Below are 23,533 nucleotides of genomic sequence, written 5' to 3'. Positions count from 1 at the left end.
TGGCGAACGCAACACCGACATACATCCCAAGCAGGGTGGTCCAGTCCGACTATCCTGTGAGACCGCCCGCCTCTGGCTATTGCCTATAAAAACTCTTTCTGCTTGGTACTAACATATCGCGATCTTTCTCATAGCTCATCGACAATGACCCGTAAGAGCTTCCCTACACCGATCCGTCCCTCGTATTCGACGACAATGACAGTCCTTGCTTTCATCGCGCGGCGCTTTGCGACCCTTGGCGGTTCCGGTGCTAACCTGCCTATCTTGTCTAGACACTTCAAGCGGGTGATACGGTATGCCCGCCCGTCCGACTACGCTCACGGCGCAGTTGCGGCAGCGGCAGGGCCCGGCCTGCTCCTGGCCATGGAGAGATTCGCGCCGTCCTATGTCGGAAAGGGCGGCTTTGCACAGGCCATGAGACTCGGTGGCTTCCTTGGTCTTGCGGGCGGTTTTATCTACTTCTACCAACGATCTTGCTGTACGCTTTTCGTGCCCCCCCCCCCCCCCCCTTTGCGATTTCTCGTGACTCAATTGTCGCCTTTTACGAACGAGGCGTTTATAAAGGCGGCGAATCTGCAATGCAAACTGCAAACTGACATTCTTTGTGCTTTACCCAGTACGGTTTTACGGTATGTCGGAGAACGCGCGCGAAGTCGACATGGATATGCGGGAAATGGTGGCCAAGGTCAAGGCGGGCGAGCCTCTGTACGGCGAGAGCCGGCTGTCGACAAACATGCAGGGTGTCGCAGCGCGCCAGTCGAGGTATTCGGCGCTGTTTATGCATGTGGTGCCGTGGTTCAACTTTGTCAACCACAACCAGCATGGTGTCGACACCGCAAAGTATTACCAGCAAGCAGAGCGGGAGCTGGAGGCTGAGCGGGCAGGAAAATAGGCGAATGGTGTGCGACTTCGTCATGGGAGGTGGCGCGGAGTTGAACGCATAGATCTGTGAGAGATTTGGGTTTCTTGCAGCTGGTCACAAACCTACCATGTTGAGTACGCGTAGGGCAGGCTACTCTTCCAACACAAATGGAATATCCATTAAGCATTTTGTGAACTTGAACGAGCATTGTTTTCAGTGCGTCTCGACATCTGTGCGGCGCAGTTGGCACAGTTGTGCTTCTGTGTTGTTTGATCTATGACAGACTGTTTCTACTCACTTGCAAGGTAAACGGGGCTATTCTTCGCAATCGCAATTGCTAAGCAAACTTTTTGCTGCACTTCTTTCCGTAGCTTTCTCTTTAACTTGTCATTGTTTGACCCTTCTGTTCCAGTCGCATCCCGGTCGGATTGCATTATATGATCGAATACTGACATTAAATACCCCGTTCTTTCGTTTGGGGATGAGTTAAATAGGAATGTTTGGAGGAATATGTCGCATAAGGCAAGTTTTGGTTTAGAGGGGGGTTGGTGAAGCGAGGACAGTCGTTGTCTAGGCCTATTCGTACCGTTGCAGCGCCTAGTGCGGCCGGAGTTAGTTCACGTTTAGGCAACATCCCGCCACTAAATCTTACTTTTTCTTTTGCCAACTCGCGACGATACGAAGGGCTTGCAAAACGTAGCCAAGACACACCTCGTTGACATGATTTACACCACAGAGGCATATTCCAACGACAGGCCTACGGACAAACATACCTTTTACCTTTGGAGGACCGCGGCGGTGACGCGGCAGGGCTCGTTCTGTGATGGCCGGCGGCAAACGACGTCGCGATGAACAATACGATTATAGCTTCGACGCCCACGACGGTGGTGCAAGCAGTATACCCGTCCAAGCATCCGGAAAACAAGATACGCATGCAGCCACGACAAAGAGACCAAAGCTGTACCCGGCATCGCAGGCCAGGAGCGTCCGCGCCACGGGGCGGCGAGGCTCTCAAGTTGCCTCTACAAGTTCCTTTCTCTCGCCAGGCACAGACTGCCTTTCACCGCTCTCCGACGAACTGCTCATTCGCATTCTCGGCAACCTTGACATGACGGATCTCCTCTCCCTGGCTTCTGTCTCGCGTCGGTTCCACTGGCTTGCAGATGATTCACAACTGTGGAAAGCAATCTACTACGAGCGATATGTTCTTCCACGCGCTCTGGCGATCCCGGGATTTCGGGCCGGCTCTTTGATTTCTACAAAAGGAACAGCCGGTGAGACAGCCGACGCGGGTCAGCTTTTCTCGCTGTCCCAAACGCCAGGCCCTGGGTCGGGCTTTGGCCATGGTACCAAAGACGGCCGTCAAACGCGAACACCATCAAGCGCAGTTCGTGACCGCTTTGGAAGCTGGAATCGAAGCGTGGCAACCAGTTGGAAGCAAAAATTCAAACTCCGGCATAACTGGGCAAGGGGGAAATGTGCTGTGGAGGAACTACGTCCCGATTACGGCGCGGCGTACGACGGCCCGTCTGCGTCACGAGATGGAGGGGATGGTGGCGGTGACGTTGATGCTCCAGGCGGTGGGTTTCATCAGATGCTGCTCAAGGTGATAGATGGCATCGCCGTGACCGCAGACCGGCAGCGTGGCTTGCGCGTGTGGGAACTGAAATCTCGCAGCCTGGTCGCGACAAGCGACTTCTCGCAGCGAAGTAGTTCTGCGACCGCGGCAGAAACGTTCAGCAAAGCACGCAATGGAGGCCACTCTGAAGAATACGGTGCAGATCAGTCGCGTGATGAAACCAGAAGCCATGGCAGGGACGACGTTACATTTTTGACGCCGAGATCCTTGGCAGTGGATGTCGGTACCAATGTCCTGGACATTGCCGTCGGATTGCTGGATGGAGGCTTCGATATATGGCAATTTGATCTTGCAAAGAAAGCGCTGACGCGGCGCTTTTCACATCCTGCATCGAGCAGCGGCCCGCTGGCGGGCATTGCCTACTCGCACCCCTTTGTGCTCACCGCAACCGACTCCGGACTCATCTCGCTGTATGCATTTGCGCCTGAGGCCAAACAAAACGCTGCACAACGGGTGGTTGGATCGTCTAGCGTGCCCAGCGACCTGGGACTCAGCGCACCGCACCTCCTGACGTCGTTGCGGTCGCACACGTCAAGAGCCCCTCTCGCTTTGTCTATCCGAAAACTGGCACTCGTGACGGTTGCATCAATTGTGTACACGTTTTCGACTCGCCAAGGATGGTCAATCGGTATCCAAGATCTACACGTGAAGACGGACGGGCTTGGAGATGGTGAGGGGAAAGAAGCGGGTGGCTTTCGACTGCCTACCGTTGTTGCAACACGCTTGGCCAGCACATTGCCGGTCCGTACCCATGAGCGAGCCTCTTCGCATGCACGCACAGGGCTACGAAGGACAGGAACGCCGTCGTCCAGTCCTCTTCACTCCGAAACAACCCATCGTTCCTCCGTCGGGCTTGCTCCTATGAAAGCAGCAGCGCCTGTGCCTCCATCCGGGCAAAGACAGATACATCGGGAAAGTCCGGTTCGGCATGAAGATGAGGTCGATGGCGGACCCACCACCCTCTGCTACTCGCACCCCTATCTGCTGGCCAGCATGCCTGACAACACACTGATTCTCCATCTCTGCACGTCAAATGCTTCGACGCTGACCATATCGGCTGGCATTCGGCTATGGGGCCACACGTCCGGGATCAGTGATGCCGAAATAACGGCGCGCGGGAAGGCTGTCTCGGTGAGCTTGCGGGGTGAGGAGATGCGTGTCTGGGAGCTTGAAGGGCGGCCCGCTGCCGAACGCGGCCGCAGCGTGGCCATACGGCCACATCTACGCGACGTGGCGTCGAGTCGTTGGAGCAGTGATGACGACGGTAGAGAGTCATCGACGCGCGACTGGGACGAACGCCGTAATTGGGTTGGGTTTGATGATGAGATGGTCATCGTACTGAAGCAGTCGCGCGGTGGCAGAGAAACGCTATTGATGTACGATTTTACGTGAACCATGTAATTTCCATTCTACTGCTAGAGCGAATGACAGCATTTGGATTGCTTCACGCACTTGGAAAGATACCGGCTTCGATAATATACAAGAGTATCTGAAACTGTGCGATTGACGCCAGCATATACCATTTTCTATTCTTTCTTTCTTTCTTTCTGTTTTTTTTTTTTTTTTTTTTTTTTTTTACGACAGCTGTGCCTGTGCAAAGTCATAAATGGAACACTCTGCGCACCTACTCTGTCGCCCGCTGTGTTGTGCTGGCCCGCGTCATTGAAGTAACGAGTTCGCTAGGGATGGATGCGACCAAGACCACGTCGCATGATGCTTACTCTTTGCTCCGGGCCGTACATGTGCATTTCGGAGGGCGATCGCTATACCAAAGCGGTAAAGCGGGCGGGAAGGCATGCGGCACGGCTACTTGTCGATAAGATAGGATAGGGCTGAAACTAGACAATTTGCATTCGTGCAGACTGTTCTGCCAACTTCACCGCCTTCAGCTCGGCGAACGCGACGGTGGGGGGGCTTCATGGAAGGTCGAATGTGAAGCTAATATGCAACTACGACGTACGAACGGCATGGAAGAGTCCTTCGGATCAGAGCCTCAACGAGATGTCCTTTCAATAGAAGAGATGTGTAATTCAGTTTCTAGGTACAATTTGTGTGTGACAAAGAATAAACAAACAAGCCCCAGACAAAAGGAATCAGAAAGGTGGAAAGACCTGGTAAGAGGGTAGCGCAAATCAGCGATGTGTACTGAATCGAGACGTGAGCAGAATTAAAACAGACAGGAAATACAAGCTGGGATTTGGACAAACTGGAGGCCCGAAAGACACCATGACAGCAAAAGCTCGACAAGAACAGTTTGCAACTTGGGGCCAAACAAGGCGTACAACGGGAGACATATGCTCAGGTCTGGGATACCGAGCAGGATATTCCGAGTAGGATATTATCAGGAAAAGAGAAAGAGAAAAAAGAAAAAAAAAAAGCTAGTAGCCGAAGTGCGATTACCTTGAAACAGTATCTGCGAAAAATAACAACCAAGAATAAAATAAAAAGCCATACAAGGACGAATGAAATGCATATAAGAGGTAGATGGAGACGGGTATCGTTGTGTTCTGAGCAACTAACTGGGCTCGTAGGGGTATCAATCGTGAAAATCGTCCGTTCCCAACACGTGTAGTAAGCAGCCAGTGGAGAGCGTGCTCGTTCCGTGGTATGCTGCCTGTACGATCCAAAACAAGACAAGAAAAATACAAACAAGAAACCGACAAAAACCAAACGTGAGCTAGCCCAAACAAAAAGGCAAACGCAGGTAAGAAAGGAAAACAAATCGAGACAATGGGGAGAGAGAAAGGACGAATCTGTTCAGAAACGGAAAAAGACCGCGTGCAGACGTGCCCCGACTAGATGCCCCGACTAGATGAAACGGGCAATGTGCTCCAGCTTTAGCCAGCCTACTTTTTCGTAGGCCGTCCAGAGCTTGGAGGCCTTGTTCACGTCGATTTTGCAGGCCTGCTGGGCATCGGTCTTGCGAAACTCCTTGGGCGTGCGCGCACACTCCAGACGCCGTATGAAGATGCGGCGCTTGCTCGTGAGATAGGTGGCACAGTCCAGGCGGAGGCTCGCGGCAAGGCCGACCTCGTCCCGGTGCAGCAGGTGCACGAGGGGGTCGCGCGACAGATCGAGCGGGGTGCCCTTCCAGTCGACTTTGAGATTGTTTGTCCGCTCGGGAAGCGTGGACAGCGGGGGGCAGTAGTCCTCGAGCGCCATGAAGTCCTTGTCCTCGCGATTTGGCGCCGACGTCCGGATTCGTGGCTCCGGGGAGGCGCCGGGCACACGCTTCCCGCCCTGGCCGCCGCCGCTCGATGCAGGACGCGGCGTCCCATTGAGCAGGGGGGCAATGTGTGTTGGGGGATTCCCATGCGGCATGGTAGCGGTGCGGATGGTCCGTTTTGCAACGCGATGGTCGATGCTCTGGACCGGTTGGAGAAGCGCCATCTCCTCGCGCTGGGAATATGCGGTGTGGGACGGCTGCGATGCTGGGCGAGCCCGTGGAACACGGGAAGCGAAAGTCCGGCGCACCGACGAAGACGTCGCTGGCTTCGATGCGGCGGGGGTGCGGGACAGGGAGCGCATGGCCGCACGTCGGAGCTGGTCGTCTTTCTTCAGCTGCTCCCTCTGCACCTTGAGCCAACTGCGCGGGTCCGCCTGGAAATGGCTCATGACATTGGACACCATGAAGAGCGCAGGCATCTCAGAGCTGTGAGGCGGGGCAGGGACGAGCTCGAAAAGTGCGAGGTTGTTGTCTCTGGGGACATTGCGATGTCCGTCTTCTTTGTCTGAGAAGAGGGGGCGAGACTGCAAGGCAGAGGTCGCCGTGTCGCTTGCGGCCGGGAAGAGGATAGGGTCCTGGTTGCCCTGTACAACAGTATCGATCTTTTGAACATGGGGCGTGATGGGAGGTGAGTACAATTCCGGGTGGGGGTTTTTGGCCTTGCTGTCTAGGACGTTGCTGTGGACATCAAAGCTGTCCAAATGTTCGGCCTCTGGGGGCGAGATCAAGTTGCTGACGCCAAGAGTCTTCGTGGTCATCGACGGACCGGCAGGGTTGCGATCCCTGGCTGCGCAGGCGTCCATGTCGGAGTGGACAACTGGGCTGTACGCAGGATCAAAAGAATGGAATGTGTGTTTCGGTGTGACCGGTAGGTAGGGCGAGGTCTGGAAGGATGTGGTGGACGATGCCGTGAGAAGCGAGGAAGCGGAAGAGGATATGGACGAAGAGGAGGCGGACGGCTCCATGGCAATGCTCCTGTCGCTGTCGATGGCATTCATATCGGTCTGCGAAGCCGAGCCAGAACCAGCCGATTTTAAGTTCTGCGGGGGCGAGGTCGGATAGCGAAAATCGGCCATGGCCATGGCAAAAAGAAAGCGTGTGTTGGTAGTTGGCAAATCGCTGTTGGTTGGAAGCAAAATTGAGTTCAAATCGGCGCGCAATTGCTGAAAAAAAAGGAGGTGATGAGAGAGCGAGTACAAGCGATGGCCGACGAACGTGAAGAGGAGAACAGTGCAGTGGGTGAAAGCCGCAGGGCAAACAATTGTCACGGAGATAAACCGACTCGGTGGCCTTTTCCGGGCGAGCGAAAGCTCTCGATCGGAACGAGCCTCAGGTTGTCTCGTCAGTGTTCCCAGGGGATTGGTGGGTGAGACGATGCGTGGCGAGGGAAGCAGGCAGCAGCTGGGAGAATGTGGATTTGTCAGTTGGCAAGAAATGGACGGAACTTGCGAGCGCGGGCATTGGCGTGGCGCTCGACGGGCGAGAATGGCGACGAGAGTGGGAGAAAGAGTCCAGGTTCCCGGAAACGAGAAGACGGAGGTTAAGAAGCAAGGAAGAATGTCGAGACGGATGGAAATGAAGAAGTGCAGTTGCGTATTTCTAGTGCGTTGTTCTGACGCCCTGTTGTTGGCAGGCGCGGATGCGACTTGGGCGGTTTCCAAGTTGGGAAGGGACGATGACAGCCAAAGTGGCGACGAGCCTAGTGGGGGGCGGGAAACAGCGAGGAAGGGACCAGCCAGCACAATGGAGTGGCCGGTCTTGTCAATCGGGTATTTACAGTTTCTTTTCTGCTGCAAGCGGAGAGACTGTCAACGTGGCAAAAGACGAGTGAGAGGACGAGAGAAGAAGGAAAGGCAACGACGAATCCAAAAGCGTAGAGAATAAAGGGAAAGAAGAAGAGCCGCACGAGCAAGGCGCCCATGAGGGCGCGAAATGATATAAGGAGGCATCCAAACAGAACAGCGTTCGACCAGCGCTACGGCTTTGACAGAAATACAGACATACAGGGCCTGATACGGAGGAACGAGAGGCTACATGCCCATCTTTTGCAGCGCAAACTAATTCGTACGAATCGACCTGTCAGGGTGAGCGTCGCATGACAGAAGAGCGCTGTTGCCTATTCCTTGCGTTCTTGCCTGTTCTGTGTTATTGATAGGGCCCTGGGGGGCCAAAGTGATTAGCGCGGGGTTTGGGCACAGTGAGTTGGTCAGGGGGATTGAGAGGATGAGTGAAATGGGAAGGAGGGGGTGTGGATAGAGTAAAGCGTCCGGCAGCACCCACCACCGTCGGCGGACTGTGAGAATGCCCTCGACAGCGAACGGTACCACGACAGGATAAATATGGCGGTTTCCAAGTTTCCATGCTTCTGAACAGCACCAAGTTGGGTTGTCGTTTTCAGCGACAGGGAGGAAGGCGCGTAGGAAGGCTCGGAAGGGTTCTTTGTGTACCAACAGGCATGCTATGTACACCCCACCCCTCTTTTCTTCCCGAGGAGTCACAGGAGGAGGCGCATGGGGTTGACTTGTTCGTACGGGGTACCTTTCGTGATGACAGTATGCGACGCATGGCGGCGGTACCAGAGCAGACGAGGCGCCGTGCTTTAGTCGCGCGCGCTGCGCGAGCTGCGCCGGCCCTTTACACTCCTGTCATCCGCTCTTGATCGCAGACAACCCGCAGGTCAAGTACAAGTACAAGGAGGGACAGGACAAACGGTGGCCCAGTACGATTTACAATACGCCCGGGACTCTTCTGTGACTATTTTCTCGTCTGGCAGGCTGTCAGGTCTGGGAGAGAGAGGCCGAAGGGCGAGTGTCGCATCCTGTCCTCCGTGGATGTGATGCTAACTGCACCCCCCTCCTCGAACGGGGTTTCTTTTCCTGTCGAGGTTGTCCCATTGGTAGAATCATGTAATAGTCATTCGGGCTGGTCACCAGCACTGGTCTCTCCCACTGGTCAATGGCAGCCACCCCATCTCGGCCGACCTGTCAGGCAAAAGACCCATTGCTGATCCTGTCTTCTGGCATTCACCAAACACCGTGTGCCAGGGAGGTGCGGCATGTGAGATAAGATACAGCGTTTTGCCTTAATTTCAAGAAATGGCGCCGCATGCGATGAGGCGAGAAGGAGGAGGGGAGAGGGGTTGCGATTGGAAAAGCCGACTTGGGTGGTCAAGACTCAAGACGCCCGGAGCGACAAAGGCCACTGAGATGGAGGCAACAGAGTCCGCGGTAGGGCGATGGGCGCAATTGACCAAGCGCGTTGCCATGATCAAGGGCATCGACTGGACAATGAGGAACAGGAGGCAACGATGGCAATCATCGTCGCGCCTCAACCCCGCAAGCCGCGTCGCATGTCCACAAGGGCGTGTCGACGTAGGCGTTCGCCGTCACTGACAGATACGGCATCGGGAGATCGCACGCACTTGGGGGGGATGCTCTGCGTTCGCTGTGCCTTTCCCGATCACCGGCAAGATAAACAGCCGTGAACAGCATTGCGGCGTAGGCCGACAGGGCCATTTTTGGTACTAGGTGGAGGTTTATTGGGTTGTGTTTGGCTGATTCGAGAAGATGGTGACATGACGGACAGCATTAGGCTACGTTATGTGAATGCGATGCAGTGCAGTCATGGGTGCCGCGAGGCCAACCATTCAGACGATCCTCCCAGCGGGCATTGGGCCTGGTCTCAATGTGCTGTCGCTGGAGTTCCGTGAGCGTTGTGGCAGTATGTTCCAAATTGTAGAGTGTCCAAATTAAAGGATTTGGTTTTGGCACAAGCAAGATGGGACTGGTGGGAGACGCGGAAGACGGGCAATCTCATGTGAAGTGTCCCAAGTTCATCGCAAAATCGAGACAAGGCCAAAACAGAAAGCAGAAAACAGAACACAGAACGAGCGGAGAACAGCGCCCAAACACCAAGAAAAAGGAGGAAGAAAAAGACATTAACTTCTCATTCATGGGCCCTCCCCCTCTCCCCCCATTTCCAGCACGAGATGCATACGTCCACGGACGACGACAGCAGCCTACAGCCACGAAGCGCGATCCTGCACAGCTTCCCACGCCAACGGGCCAACACCAGACAATCTGCAGTGCCACTCAATCGTCAGCGACGGCAAGTAAATTGGCCAATGACGAAACCATTGGCCAGCCTAGGTCTGGCCAGGGCAACAGGGCCTTGTGCTGCAACAATGTTCCAAGCCCTGTTGAACGCCGCGAAGAGTATGAGCTATGACATATTCTCGTACTTTATTTAACTGTGAGTCTTATGAGTCTTTTGTGAGTCATAGGTCGATGCAAGAGCGACAAAAGGAAGAGAAATTGAGACGCTGAGTGAACAAGATTGCTGAGGAACATACGAATGAGAGAATACGAATGAGAGAACACAGACGAGAGAGAGGAAATAACAAAGTTGCCGTAAGAGAGCGACCAACAGCCGTCACAGCTACCCAGACATACAAATGGAGTCTTAACACAAAACGGCCACTCTGAGCGCCACCCCGAGCAAGTCGCTCTAGAACGAACCTTCTCAACCTGTCATTCGGTGGATGTCGTATAAATCCGAAACAACGTATCTTCTTACGGCTTAGCGTGCGCACCCCGCTCTTATATCGATAGAGGGTCGAGAGGGTCGAGAGGGTCGAGAGGGTCTAGGGTTCACTGAAGAGGTCCCTTTCTCGCTGTTCACACTGCTCCGCCGGAAACATAACGCTACGATTTGTCGTTATGGCACCTTGGGCGACTGAAAGCCGGCCTGCTCGGACTCCGATGCTAATCTCCAAACTCCAGGCGGCAAGGTCCAGCATCGGCATTTCTTTCCAGCATGCTGATGGTCCTCTCGCCGGCTGCTCAGTGTCTCAGTGGCCGGACTTACCGCCATGCAGAGCTGCCGACGACCATCACCTGCTGATGATGCTTCAATGTCGTCCCGTAAACGTAGTATACGAAGGATTCTGGAAGAGAGGGGAATGGCGGACCCGTTGCGCCGAACCTGTGTGCTGTCGTTGAAGAGCAGCCTTGCTGTCTCTACGCGAATCACCTTCTCTCCGTAGCTACGTTTATACTGGGTAGATCAAGCACGTGCGGTGACTGCACACCATCAGAGCCTGCGCCCCCTCAGAGGTCTTACGAAAGCGTCCCGAGCCAGCCTCCCTATGTACAGCATACAGGTCAGCCGATACGCCAATCGCGCCCCGTTGCGCTCACTCCCTTCACACTCCCCTCTTGTGTTCTATTCCTGGACATCCCACCGCCAACACGATGCCCCATGACCGAGCGTAACTGCTTCTCAGCTATCTGCTTATCACCTGCCCAGATAGGGCCACGTCCCCTCGTACAAGGTAATTTACGCATTGCCAACGCGTGCTGCCATTGCATCTTGCCCGCCTGTACAGAGTACTGGAGATGTGGACGACCCTGTTGCTACTGTGGGGTTCATCCATTGCGCCAATACTACCGTAGCTGCCCCTGCAGGGGAGATCGCCGTTCGCGATGCTGCCGCATACCGTGTGCTGTACGGGGCGACGGCCGTCTTTGCTTGGATTCGTCGAGGTGGCTTGGACCTGACGGATCCGGCGCCGACATGTTGCGACAAAGAGCGTTGGCGTTGGTCCCCTGCAGAGGGACTCGGTCCATGTTGTCTCCCTTTGCTCGTTGGCCGTTGGTTGGAAGCTGGATGGCGATTGCTTCCATTTCCGGTTCAACGCTCTTTGCACAACGTGGCCAACAATTGTGCATCTCCCTCCACACACCTGTGTGGTCCGAATGGTGCAGTGTCTTCGCTATCGTTCTCGCCATGGATACGTTGGCAGACCGCTGAACCGCATTCCTTGTTTAAAGACGCACATCGTCTGAGACACAGCACCCACTACAATAGTCACCAGATCTCACTTGCGCCACTTTGTTCTGCCGTCATGACCTACCGTACACGACAAGAATTTGAAACTGTTGATGCCAAATGGCGAATCAGCATCTGGCCTGGTGTCGTGTACAAAGACGACCATTTGCCAGCCTTGCGCTCGGTCGTACATTCTGTCTCCGGCGCTGAAGGTCCGATGCAGTGGCAGTATCATGCAGAAGCAACACGATTCAATGCCTACTGATCATATCGAAGCAGCGACAGACGCTCGTTTGCAAGCCGTATTTTCACCACGTTCCTAGTATTTTTTCTGGCTGTTTCCTGTAGAACATTTCCGCCCAACGAATTGGGTACGTTCTCATTGTCTTCAGATCTGATGCCATGCGCTTGAGCGGAGGATGTCACAGCCCGACCGCGTGGGTCGTGAAAGAGCATCGCCTTTGACGAATATCGTTTTTGAGGAAGCAGGCAGTTCATGCCGCCACGGTATGCTACCGGTCAGAGTGTATGGTGATGATTCCAAACTGTAGAAAGACCAAGTATGGGATATATATTGTAGAGAAAAATGCCTTTGTAGATATCGAGCTGTTTTTCTAATGTGAAAGAGACGTCTTGGAGCACCTTTGCTATTCTGATAGTCAAGACAAGTACATCTACTACTCTTCCGACCTTAAACTGAGTCTGGATCCCTACGGGACTTTGTCACGACCATGAGTGGTGATTGTGATCTTCTGATCGGGTTGCCACGGTGAGAACATGACTGCATCCGCCTTGCTTCAACCTTGAGAACTGGACATTGACCTATGCTTCCCTGTGCGAAGCCCATTACGAGCAAGGAGGAGACGTAGAATAAAGCAAAAATTCTATACTTTGACAAACTCGGCATAGCGTTTCCATGGAAGATGGTGAGTAGAGCATAGGTTTTACCTTCAAAGTCGTTCTTGTATGCTCTCCGTCTAGTATCTCATTAAAACGCAGTGGCCATCATTTGATCATCCGCGACCTGGCGAGAGTTGTTTGTGATGCTAATAACAGTTTGTCGAGAGAGTTCGTTGCTCGCTTTGCACTATTCTCCGACAGCAGTTCGATCATGGCCTTTTAAAGGTGATATCACCAACCGACTGCATTGTTTGGCACTGAGATGCCTCATTGGCAACAGCTGAATGCTCCGTTCTGCTACATCTCGTAGAAGCGTGCGTCAAACGCGACCAAACCCTTGAAAGGGGACCCGTGTAAGCTTAAAACACGAGTTTGTTTGTGAACCGGGACACCGTCACCATCCATATCAGAGAATACAAGTACAATAAAGATATTGTAAGCAAGGAGAGGCCGATGACGGCCAGAGACTGAACGCTCCAAACGGCATACGACACCCACGAGGCTGCCCCATGAACAGCGGAAATGAGGACAAAAGTGGATATGATCATATCATGTTGCATGCAATAGCATGAGATACTTTACACATGACTCCTGGTGATGCTGTTATCAGTAAAAGTAGCCCGCTACGAACAAGAGAGCAAAAAGATGAGTTGGGAATGGGGTTCTCGATATGTCATGAAGAAATACGCCCAGGGCGTAGATGGAGGCTTAGATGGCACATGCTACCAAATTGCTATAAAACTGGACGACATGTACATAGGGTAAGCAACGAGACACCATTCGGTAAGAGTTTACTTGATGTTTGATTTTATTATGAAGGTCACGTTGGCCATAGTCTAACACGATGCACTGGATGACTCACCGTCCAGTCTTTGCGCGTTGTTTTGCTTGTCCTAGATTCTTGTAGATTATGCAATGCAATTTTTGCCACGCCAGAACGAGACTGCAACCGATTTCCCGGAGACAGAAGAAACGTGAAAAGCTACGAGGAGAAACAATACAAGGGTCGAGCCGTATTGAATTCGAACAAAACCAACTAGCTAAAATATTGAAGGGTGTTAGGACCCATATCTGAGTTAAGAGACCAGAGTACGCCAGTCGTATTGCGTTTGTTTGGCATTTTACCTTTTCTTTTACGTCAAAAGTACATCTTTTTCTATTGATGACTCGTCGCTGTAGTTTATTTACTAATCGATAGCGAGACGCTGCTCCTTGGTGCTTTTATGTTTCTTGTGTACCATGGGGCAAGAAATGAAGAATGCTCACTAAGCTCGAACTGATGGCATAACAAGATACATTCAAAAGCAATGGACGCATCCGACTCTGCTGTCCCTTCCCTTGACAGGTGCCTGCTCCTCTTGCCACAGTTTTCAATGCCGTGGTTGTGACTTTGTCACCAGCCGAGTTATATACTTCCAAAAGCTGAGATGGATGACATATAATTTTAAAGAAAAGGATTGCCAAGGTCTTCCACACCCTACGAAACGTTTACAATGTACAGTGCTGGCGGCACACAATTATTGTGCGTTTGTTTTAGCCAGTTGTCTGCGCACAACTGTCTTTAATGTAGCTGTCACCATCACGAGGCCGACGCGTATGTGGCGTCGTTTGTCCTCTTGCATTATTATTCTATTATTATTATTATTTTTATACTTTTATTTACTTTCATTATTTCGGTGTCAAGATGGTCCCCATTGTTTGGTTCGTCTCCCGACTGGAATGTTCTGGGGTGCTGCCGTTTGCCCGCCGCCGTCGAATGTGGAGGTGGGTCTGCAAAACAACTGCCCAAGTCCCTTTTTGGTGTGCGACAAGCCGGTCAGGTCTGGGGTAATGTGGGACGACAGTGGCGGCCTGTATCTCTGCCGACAAATCATAAAGAATGTGCGACTCATACGATACTATGTCAAAGTCCACATCGTAACCGCCGTCTTTGTGTTATGTGCTCGTAGTGGGCTACATCACGCGATTAAACGTGTAAATGTATGCCGGTTCGCCGTTGACCGTGTCCCTAGCTGTATATTGCAGCATCAACGCCAGCCTCTTCATTCTCATCTGCTTCTCACAACTTCTCCGCCCCTCACCTCCGCCTCCCACTGTTTCCCCAAATCTGGGAGTATATAGTGAGCGGTGGAAAGGGGGGACAACGCTTCCCTGCCCGTCATTGTGAGGCTGACTACACTGGCGTACGTTGCGTGTTGTGGTTGTTGATATCGGCTGTACGGAGTCTCCACGGGCAGATCGAGCGGAGCCGCATCTGCCGCATCTGCCTCATCTTGCATCTGGACCTACATCTCACGAACCGGGACGTAACACACGCCTCGCTGGCCCAGGATGTGCTCGCCGGCCAGCGATTCAACGATGCAGCGATGCGATCGCTGTTCTGGCTTTGTTTCGGCGTACGTTTTGCTTGATTGCCCTGTTCTATGGTCCTCCAATGTCGTGAATTTTGCCAATCGTCTGTAGGTGGCCGTGTGTTCGCCCACGGTGTTTTTCGACTCCTCTATCCCTCCAGTCCTTTTACCCAGTTCCTCTCACTCCTCATCTGCCCATACTCGTACTGTCCTCCCTGGCCATTGCTGGACCTGCCATCTGCTTCCACATCCACCCGCCTTGACCGCGGCCTGCGCGGAGATGAGCTGCGGAGCATTGGGTACGCCGTAAGCCGTAATAGACTTTGTCTGGTTTGTTTCATTCATTCTTTATTTTTATTTTCCCTTTTGCATCTGTGGAAACCGGAGACGTGGAGGCAAACCCATTTCCATTCTGCTGGGTCCTGTACTTTTCTCGGGAAGGCATTCCTCGACTGGAGTATAAGTAGCTGCGTTGACCCAGGACTCCAACGTTTGCTGGCTGTCATTTTCGTCGATTGTGTTCTTGAATATACGCTTGAGCTATCTGGACTTTCCTTTTCTTTCTCTTTCTTCTTTTGCTTCTTCTCGGTGAACTAGAACTTGACGATATCCCCGTTGTCCCGTTGTCCCGTTGTGCTTTCTGTTATTACACCCATCACCTTGCCACCGACCCCCCCTCCCCTCCCAACTCATCTACAGCCTTGCGGTATCACGATTGTCATCATGTCTCAATTAAACGGTTCATCTGTCATGGACGAGGAGAAGGGCCTTAACCGGACCCAAACGGCCGTCACCATGTCTCCGGAGTTGTTTGAGAAGGTTTGTTGACACTGGAACGAACAACGCAGTCCAGTCCCCAATGGACAATGGGTGGTCTTCTTATACTGAACGTGTCCGTCCAGCTCTATCTCACACCAAAGGTGCCGCACGCCGGCAACAACATCAAGCGGTTCGCCAACCCGACTCCGCTGGGTTTCATGGGGTAAGCCATTCAACATCCGTCGGCCCGGATAGGTCGTTGGCGTATCGCCACGTGTGTTTACCGAGAACCCTGAGCGTCTAACACGGGCCTAGTTTCGTCATCGCCGGTTTCTCTTTCAGCATGATTCTCATGGGCTGGGGTGGCTCATCGGGCGCGCAGCCCATTGTGTAAGTGCTTGCCGTGTCTTGATGGCTTTGTTGTGTGCTTGGGAAGACGGTACATCTAACAATCGACTCAGCGGCATCTTCTTTTTCGGCGCCATGCTTCTCATTGTCGCTTCCATCTTCGAGTGGATCATGGGCAACTTTTTCTCCATGCTGACCATGGGTGTCTTTGGCGTCTTCTGGCTGTCCTTTGGCATTCTCCTGTTCCCGACGCTGAACCTCACCGCTCCCTACATTACCGCAGACGACCCGACCGGCCTGGCGTCGCCTGCCTGGAACGCCGGCCTGGCCCTGTTCCTGATCGTCTGGGGCTTTGTCATCCTCACGCTGACCATCTTCACGCTCAAGATCAACGTCGTCTTCGTCGTCATCTACTGCATTCTCATCGCCTTCTCGTTTGTCATGTCCGGCTGCTACTGGCGCCTGTCCCATGGCGATGTCCACGGCGCCGCCAAGCTCCAAAAGGCCGGCGGCGCGCTGCTCTTCGCGGCGGCTGCCTTGGGCTGGTACATTACGACAATCATCATTGCCGGCGAAATGCGCTTCCCCTTGCCGCTCCCCGTCGGTGACCTGAGCCATTTGTGGCCCGAGACCAACGTCGCCCTGACCGACGACAAGCGTGACTAAGTTGCTCCTGGATCTTGGTGGCTGGGGTTATTGCAAGAGCAAAGAGTACGGCTGTTTGATTCGTGAGATGGGGGTCACCACTCCTTTCCTGTCCTGGTTGCGTTTTGCTGGCACTCTTTCTCAATGCTTTGTGATACTACATGCTGCAAAGAACGTCTCATCATAGGCCGCTCATCATCTCTATACAAAGGATATGCTGAATACGTACAGAAATACGTACAGAAAAAGAACACCAAACCAACAATCGCCACTACTGCAGCTTTTTGTCTTCCACCGGTTGCTTCGTTTGCGTGAATTTGATTAACTTGTTTGCGTCACACTGCCTGGCCGTGCCCTTCAGCTGCCCTTCAGCTGCCCTTCAGCGTCTGGTTTCAAAACGCGTCCACCTCCGGTGTCTCCACGATTTACTCTCCTGCCAGCCTGTCCAACTGGTACCCTTTAAACCGGCGAGCTGGCACCCGTTGATCAAAGAGAAGATCCAGCTCTTCGTATGTGCGTCCGGCCGTTTCAGGCACGCGAAAGTATGTCCACGCCAGGCAAAACAGGGTCAGGCCGCCAAAAAAGAAGCCGACCTTGCCGCGCGCATCGGCCTGGTCGGGGTTGATCAGGTAGGGGATGGCCACGGTCATGACAATGCCCAGGACGCCCTGTGCGGCCGTGCAGACGGCGATGCTCTTGGCGCGCACGCGTGTTGCGGAGCACTCGGAGATGATGACAAAGCACACGGGCCCGATGGAGAGGTCGTACACGAAATTCCACACGAGAAGCAGGGCGGCCTCGGCCCAGTCCAGGCGGTCGCCGCCGCTGGCCGGGCGCGGGACGCAGTCGAGGACGGCCACGAGGAGCATGAGGACGGCGAGGCCGACGAGGCCGGCCACAAAGAGGGTGCGGCGCCCCCAGCGCAGAATGAGGAACCACGAGACGAGCGTGCCGACAAACCCCGTCGCCAGAAACCCGATGCTCATGTCAAAGGCCGTCGTCGTGGACAGGCCGCCGTGGCTGAAGAAGACGGTGATGAAGTTGATCATGTAGATGCCGCTGAGCACCTGCGTGCAGTACACGCCCGTGGCAATCTCGGTGCGCCGCAGGTTGACGCCGCGGAAGCAGTCCCGGTACGTGCTGCCGGCCTCGAGCGCCTGCTCCAGCCGGTCGGTCTCGGTGATGGCCGCCAGGGAGGCGGCAATGTCGACCGACGCCGACTTGGACGCCGCCAGGCGGCGCAGCACGGCCTCGGCGTCGGCGGTGCGGCCCTGGCGCACGAGCCACCACGGGCTCTCGGGCACAAAGAACAGGCCCGGCAGGATGACGGCGACCCAGAACCACTGCAGGGCAAAGGGGATCGAGTAGGCCCAGCGGCTGTCGAGGTGCTCGGTGGCGGCCGTGACGCCGCTGCCGAGCAGCTGGCCAATGACAAAGCACAGGTTCACGTAGGACGTCAGGTGGCCGCGCAGGGCCAGCGGGCAGACCTCGGAGGCGTAGGCCGGGGCGATGACGACGTAGCAGCCGAGCACGAGCCCGCCGAGCAGCTCGCCCACGAGCAGCGTGCTGAGCGCGCGCGAGAAAAACTGGATGAAGACGAGGCCGCCGGTCAGGGCGACGCAGGCGCCAAACGTCCGCTTGCGCCCGAAGCGGTCCATCGGGTAGCTGGCAAACAGCGCGCCAAAGACCTGGCCGATGGGGTTGCCCAGCGAGAGGCCGCTCTGCCACGGGGCGCTGATGATGTACTCGTCGTCGGGCGCGTACAGGTAGCCAAAGTCCTGCTCGAAGCGCGGCGTCGCAAAGAAGCCGCCGAGGATCTGCGGGTCGAACGCGAGCATAATCACGCCGATGGACACAAACGCCGACCAGCCAATGGCCGCAGGGTACAGGCGGACGGCGTCGCGGAACGTCAGCTCGTGCTCGCGACGAATGGCCTCGGCGAGCGCCTCAGACACGGACGCGACGGCCCCCTCGCCCCCGGCGACTGCGCGGCCGCGGCTCTTCGTCTCGTGGACGATGTCGTCTTCGGGCAGCGGCGTCGTCGAGTTGCCGGCCATACTGAGCGTGTGGTATGTTGTGTGTGCTGTCGATGTACGTTATGGGCAAACCGTGCCGTCAGAGAAATAAATGTGGTCGTTGTCTTGCAAACAGGAAGTGGTACGTTGGTCTGCGTTTGTTCGTCGCCGGAACAGTCTGGAAAATGGATGCACGGAAAAGTTCAGCCCTCCTCTGTCCTCTGGCCGTGTCCATGTTGTATAGTACGGTGCGATATTGCTGCGTAGACCGCATCCTCTGCCATCCTCTCTCCTCTTTTCTCTGTGTACTTTGGTACTGCTTCTGGGCCCAGCCAACAGCTGTCTCTGCACTCTTCCCCGCCTTGTGAATGTGCGTATGTCCATCTCGGCTCGTCTGCCCATGAACCTAATGCCAATGGCAGACGGCTTGCGGTGGTTATCGCCATAACCAGGACGCGGCTTGTATCTAAAAATGCGACTCTAGCTATGTATGTTGCCCACAGCGGACGTCGCATTCTTCGTGGACAGTGTGCAGCAGTCCAAAGCTGCCACGGACGTTCATGACACGGGATCTCGTTGTGGCGAAGAGACACGACCGAGGGGAGCTCGTTTGCCGCTCTGATTGTCTTTTTGCTCGAGTGGGATCGGTTCAGTTTGCCGTCGAATGGCAATATCAGGTTAATATGAGATAACAGCCAGCCGGGAAGCAATCATTTATATTGTACTGTGATTGTACTGTCGCTAGAAATAAGTGATTGCAATGGGCTTACTCAACGCATCATGGTATTCTTCGGGAAGTTGTCCATTCGCCCCTTTTCTTATTTTCTTCCTTTCTTTTCTTATTAATTCGAACCCGTCGCGTCTCTTCAAAACTTGGCTGTAGTGGTTTTGTAGCTTTTTAGGAGGGCTCGTTTTGGACACAAGAGGAATGCATTTCATGCAGACGATGCTACTAGCATGTCGTTGCTGACATAATGCTGCGTTTGTGCCGGTGGGCGTTAGGCAACAGTGGTACAAAAACATGCAGCGTCGTGTTTATCCACAGAGTCACATTGCATCGCTCCTCACGAGCATCGTCTCCAACACGCCACACTCCGCATCCATGGAGCTGCCCACTGTTGTCCGTGAGCCCTCGGCGCCGCATACGCACACCGTCGTCTTCCTGCACGGCCGCGGGGACACCGCAAAGAATTTCGCTCGAACGCTCGGCTACTCATGGGGTTCCGATGACAAGCCGCTCTACGGTGCCTTTCCCTCGTTCCGCTGGGTCTTTCCACAGGCACCCGTGCGTCGGTCCGCGAATGGTTACGGCATCATGCACCAGTGGTTTGACACGTGGAGCTCGGCCGACTTCTCCGAGCGCGAGGAGGTACAGGTCCCCGGGCTGCAAGAGATCGTACCCGCGATCCGACAGCTGCTCGCCGCCGAGGCAGACAAGCTGGGCGGCCGCTGGGACAAGGTGGTGCTCGCGGGCATCAGCATGGGGGGCGCGACGAGCGCGCACACAATGTTCAACCTGGCCATACCGCCGCCGGGCCGACTGGGCGCGTTGATGACCTTTTCGTCGCGCTGTCCCTATGTCGGCCGTCCACTCGCGGAGCTGCGCGCCATCCTCCACCTCGCCGATGTCCCGGACGACGCGGGTGTCCTTTGCAACACGCCCATGTTGCTCGAGCACTGCACGGACGACGACCTCGTGCCAGTCGGTACGGGGCATGCCCTGCGGGACACGATGGTCCGCTTCGGGGCGCAGGTGACGTGGAAGGAGTATCCGGACGGCGGACATTGGTTCAACGCGCCACAAGGCATCGACGACGCTGTGGCGTTTCTCAAAGCGCAGCTCCTTGGGGAAGGACGAGACGAAGCGAAGGCAGAATCAGCTGTCAACTGATTCGCTTCTCCCGGTGGACAGCCACGACCATTTCCTTCAATGCAGCCCGATGTGGCTTGCAGAGGCGAGCCTTGGCACGGCAGTCGACTTTTCAATTTGCTGCTGGCCACTCCATTCTGCCTAAACTAGAGCGTCTGCGGTGTCGATTGATTGTTCTGTAACGTTGAATTTTGACATTGTCTCGAAATCTCCACATTCTCTTTGTGATATGGAAGAACCGTCATTGGCTGCTTGTCATTGTACTCTATTCCCTTTTCCCGGGGTGCCATTATGCCTGATCACCCCTGACAGGTTTGGTGGCATATTTGGAGACCGACCGAGAAAAGAAATAACACAAAGAATTAACACACAAATACGGCTGGTCTTGCCCGTCCCTTGACAGACTCTTGGCTACTTTGGACGAACTTGGCGATTTACAGATCCAATTCTCCCGATTGGTCGTGGCTCAACAGCCTCATCTGTGACGAAGGTTGTAAATAGCAACCAGAACGCTTGGCCGTGAAGAGGAAGAGCAAACGCAACAGGTTCCTATTATGTGCAAGACGAGGTGAGGGTTTTGCACTCACCAGCGCGACAGTCGAATACCACGTCAGCTTCATATCCCCCGTCTCTTGCCGCACTATGTAGCCGATCAACACGCAATATAAACCCTTTCAGGACTTTATTGCCGTTTCGCAAACTATGGCCTTGCGGCTGCAGAAAAAAGAGTGTCAGGAAAGCCTCAACATCAGCGCGAGGTGGAGAGGGTCGAGAACCAAGCATGAGAGCATAAAGGGTATATCCCGTTGCGATCCCCTCTCCTGCCCAGTGGCCTCTCTCCCATGCACCTTTGTCGCATCTCCACGCATTGTTCTAGACTCGTCGACTCGGACACTGCATCGACTTCTGCGCGGTCTGAACGTTTAACAAGCACAATGGGCCACCTGAACATCCACACCGCCGGGCTGGCGGCGCTTGCACTTGCCAGCCAGGCCACACTGGCATCGGCGGCGGCGATCCACGGCCCTCGCCAGGCGGCCGCCGCGCCCAAGACGGCAAAGTACTGCGACAACTCGCTCGGCGCCACGGTGTGCTTTGCCGAGTTCACGGCCGCCACGTCGGGGACCGTGTTCCGCTTTGCCATTCCCGAGGTGCAAAAGGCGCCGTTTGACACGCTGGTGCAGGTCGTGGCGCCCGCGGCGGTGGGCTGGGCGGGCCTGGCCTTTGGCGGGTCCATGGTGCAGAACCCGCTCGCGGTGCTGTGGGTCGACGGCAAAGGTCAGGGCCAGGGCCACGGCGTGGCCTCGTCGCGCTGGTCCAGCGGGCACACGCCGCCCACCTCGTACAACGGCGCGTCGTACGACGTGCTCAGCGCGGCGGCCAACGCCACGCACTGGACCATGGACGCGGTGTGCCACGGCTGCAGCGCGTGGGGCACCAACAACACGTCGCTGAACCCCAGCGGCGTCAACCGGATCGGGTACGCCACGAGCAAGACGGCGCCCACGACGCCCGGCAGCAACTTGAGCACCATTGCCATTCACTCGGAGAAGGGCGTCGCGCCGCTGGACCTCAGCGTCGGCAAGGTGGACTCCAACACGTTCAAGCGCTACCTGCTGTACCTGTCGAGCAACCCGTCGGACTCGGCAGGCGCAGGCGACGGCGACGGTGGTGATGGTGGCGCGTCGGCGGAGGCGCCGGTGCCGACCCTCCCCAAGAACATTCCCACGACCACCATCGGCATGCCCCAGACACCGCCCGGCCAGCCGGCCAAGACGACATCCGTGCGCCACACCACCATTGGCCCCAGCTACGCGCCGACCACCATTGTCGGCACGCCCGCGCGGTCCACGGGGGTGACGGTGACGGTGACGGTGACCTCGCCCCCGAGGGGCGGCGGCGGGGGCACACCCGCGCCGACACCGTGCAACCGGGGTGGCTTCGGCGGCTTCGGCGGCTTCGGCGGCGGCCGGTCCTGCACACAGCCGCCGTATGGTGGCGGCGACAATGGCGACGACGGTGACAATGACGATGGCGGCGACTCGGGCTTCGGCGGCGGTGGCGGTATTTTTGGCGGCGGTGACGGCGGCGGCTTTGGCGGCGGACGCGGTGGCGGCGGCGGTTTTGGCGGTGGCCGGGGCGGTGGCTTTGGCGGTGGGCGTGGAGGCGGCGGCGGCGGCGGCGGCTTTGGCGGTGGTTTCGGCGGCGGCTTTGGAGACAATGGCGATGACTGAATCTGGGATGCGGAAAAGAGCTGGGAGGCAACCACTGGACGCTAGGGAGTGATGGAAGATGCGAAAAACGCCATTGTACAGAATACCGGCAACCAAGAAACCATAGGCCGATGTTTTTCACATTGGCAGTACTTTCGTACGTTGGACAGAGCCTGTCCTCACTGAACAAAGAAGAATGAGAGTGAAGCAGTTGACTGTTTTCGTGATGGCGCATCGTCCAATCACGTCCCGAGACGCCGATGGGAATCATGCCTCTTGGCACTGCCCTCGATAGCTCAAGACCCTAAATCGCTGCGACAGTAACACAACCATTGCGAAACGATGGCCGCAGCCGGCCAGTTCCGAGAAACAACGACCCATCGAGGGGAAGAGGCGACAAAATGGGAAGACGAAGAACACCTGATAAAATCAGGCCATTTTGCCGGTGCCAGCTGTGATTGGCCCCCGGGAGCTTCCGTAGGCCCAGCTTTTGCAGCTGGAGAATCCTCGGCGTGTGTGACATTCGTTTCTCGTTTCTCGTTTCTCGTTTCTCGTTTCTCCGCACATCCTCTTTCACATCGGAAAAGCACACCACCCTTTTGTGGACCACTTCTCAACCTCATTCGGGATTTGGAGGGGATTTGACTGATTCCCGTTGCGGTGAAGCTTGAAGCAGACGGTGACCTCTATAGTCTTGTTCGTCTCTTTTTATGTCTCTTCTTGCCGCCGCGATCAGAGGCTCTCGCGATGCCGCTCCAACGGCAGTCTGAACGACTCTCGCGATGCTTCTTGTTGCGTACCGCATCGTACTCTGCGCACGTTTCATCTGCGGCATGCTCTGCTCCGCTGGCCAAGGACATACAACCTCCCGCAACA

The 23,533-nt window shown here is 55.3% G+C and overlaps 7 protein-coding genes across 7 annotated transcripts; 5 read left to right on the top strand and 2 right to left on the bottom strand.

Annotated features, from left to right (window-relative positions):
• Window positions 1–195: 195 nt before the first annotated feature.
• SPBR_06185 (NADH dehydrogenase) lies at window positions 196–892 on the top strand (the record flags this gene model as incomplete). The annotated part of the gene is made up of 2 exons (XM_040764447.1): window positions 196–478; window positions 618–892. The coding sequence occupies 2 exons, from the start codon at window positions 196–198 to the stop codon at window positions 890–892; spliced, it is 558 nt and encodes a 185-aa protein (XP_040622089.1).
• A 793-nt stretch (window positions 893–1,685) lies between these two features.
• SPBR_05681 (f-box domain containing protein) lies at window positions 1,686–3,893 on the top strand (the record flags this gene model as incomplete). The annotated part of the gene is made up of 2 exons (XM_040763944.1): window positions 1,686–3,171; window positions 3,376–3,893. 2 exons carry the CDS (start codon window positions 1,686–1,688, stop codon window positions 3,891–3,893), a joined length of 2,004 nt encoding a protein of 667 aa, XP_040622088.1.
• Window positions 3,894–5,309: 1,416 nt separating this feature from the next.
• SPBR_05896 (swirm domain containing protein) lies at window positions 5,310–6,809 on the bottom strand (the record flags this gene model as incomplete). Its single annotated transcript, XM_040764159.1, has 1 exon — window positions 5,310–6,809. One exon carries the CDS (start codon window positions 6,807–6,809, stop codon window positions 5,310–5,312), a length of 1,500 nt encoding a protein of 499 aa, XP_040622087.1.
• Window positions 6,810–15,530: 8,721 nt separating this feature from the next.
• On the top strand, window positions 15,531–16,580 carry SPBR_09212 (uncharacterized protein; the record flags this gene model as incomplete). Its single annotated transcript, XM_040767338.1, has 4 exons — window positions 15,531–15,626; window positions 15,710–15,789; window positions 15,882–15,956; window positions 16,028–16,580. 4 exons carry the CDS (start codon window positions 15,531–15,533, stop codon window positions 16,578–16,580), a joined length of 804 nt encoding a protein of 267 aa, XP_040622086.1.
• Window positions 16,581–16,984: 404 nt separating this feature from the next.
• SPBR_05837 (Sugar transporter family protein) lies at window positions 16,985–18,616 on the bottom strand (the record flags this gene model as incomplete). The annotated part of the gene is made up of 1 exon (XM_040764100.1): window positions 16,985–18,616. One exon carries the CDS (start codon window positions 18,614–18,616, stop codon window positions 16,985–16,987), a length of 1,632 nt encoding a protein of 543 aa, XP_040622085.1.
• A 979-nt stretch (window positions 18,617–19,595) lies between these two features.
• On the top strand, window positions 19,596–20,465 carry SPBR_06124 (acyl-protein thioesterase; the record flags this gene model as incomplete). The annotated part of the gene is made up of 1 exon (XM_040764386.1): window positions 19,596–20,465. One exon carries the CDS (start codon window positions 19,596–19,598, stop codon window positions 20,463–20,465), a length of 870 nt encoding a protein of 289 aa, XP_040622084.1.
• A 914-nt stretch (window positions 20,466–21,379) lies between these two features.
• SPBR_05956 (uncharacterized protein) lies at window positions 21,380–22,678 on the top strand (the record flags this gene model as incomplete). The annotated part of the gene is made up of 1 exon (XM_040764218.1): window positions 21,380–22,678. The coding sequence occupies one exon, from the start codon at window positions 21,380–21,382 to the stop codon at window positions 22,676–22,678; it is 1,299 nt and encodes a 432-aa protein (XP_040622083.1).
• Between the last annotated feature and the right edge of the window lie 855 nt (window positions 22,679–23,533).

The sequence above is a fragment of the Sporothrix brasiliensis genome, assembly GCF_000820605.1.
Source record: "Sporothrix brasiliensis 5110 chromosome Unknown Cont15, whole genome shotgun sequence".
In the NCBI taxonomy this organism is placed as follows: Eukaryota; Fungi; Ascomycota; class Sordariomycetes; order Ophiostomatales; family Ophiostomataceae; genus Sporothrix; species Sporothrix brasiliensis.
This window is presented reverse-complemented; position numbering and strand designations above follow the sequence as displayed.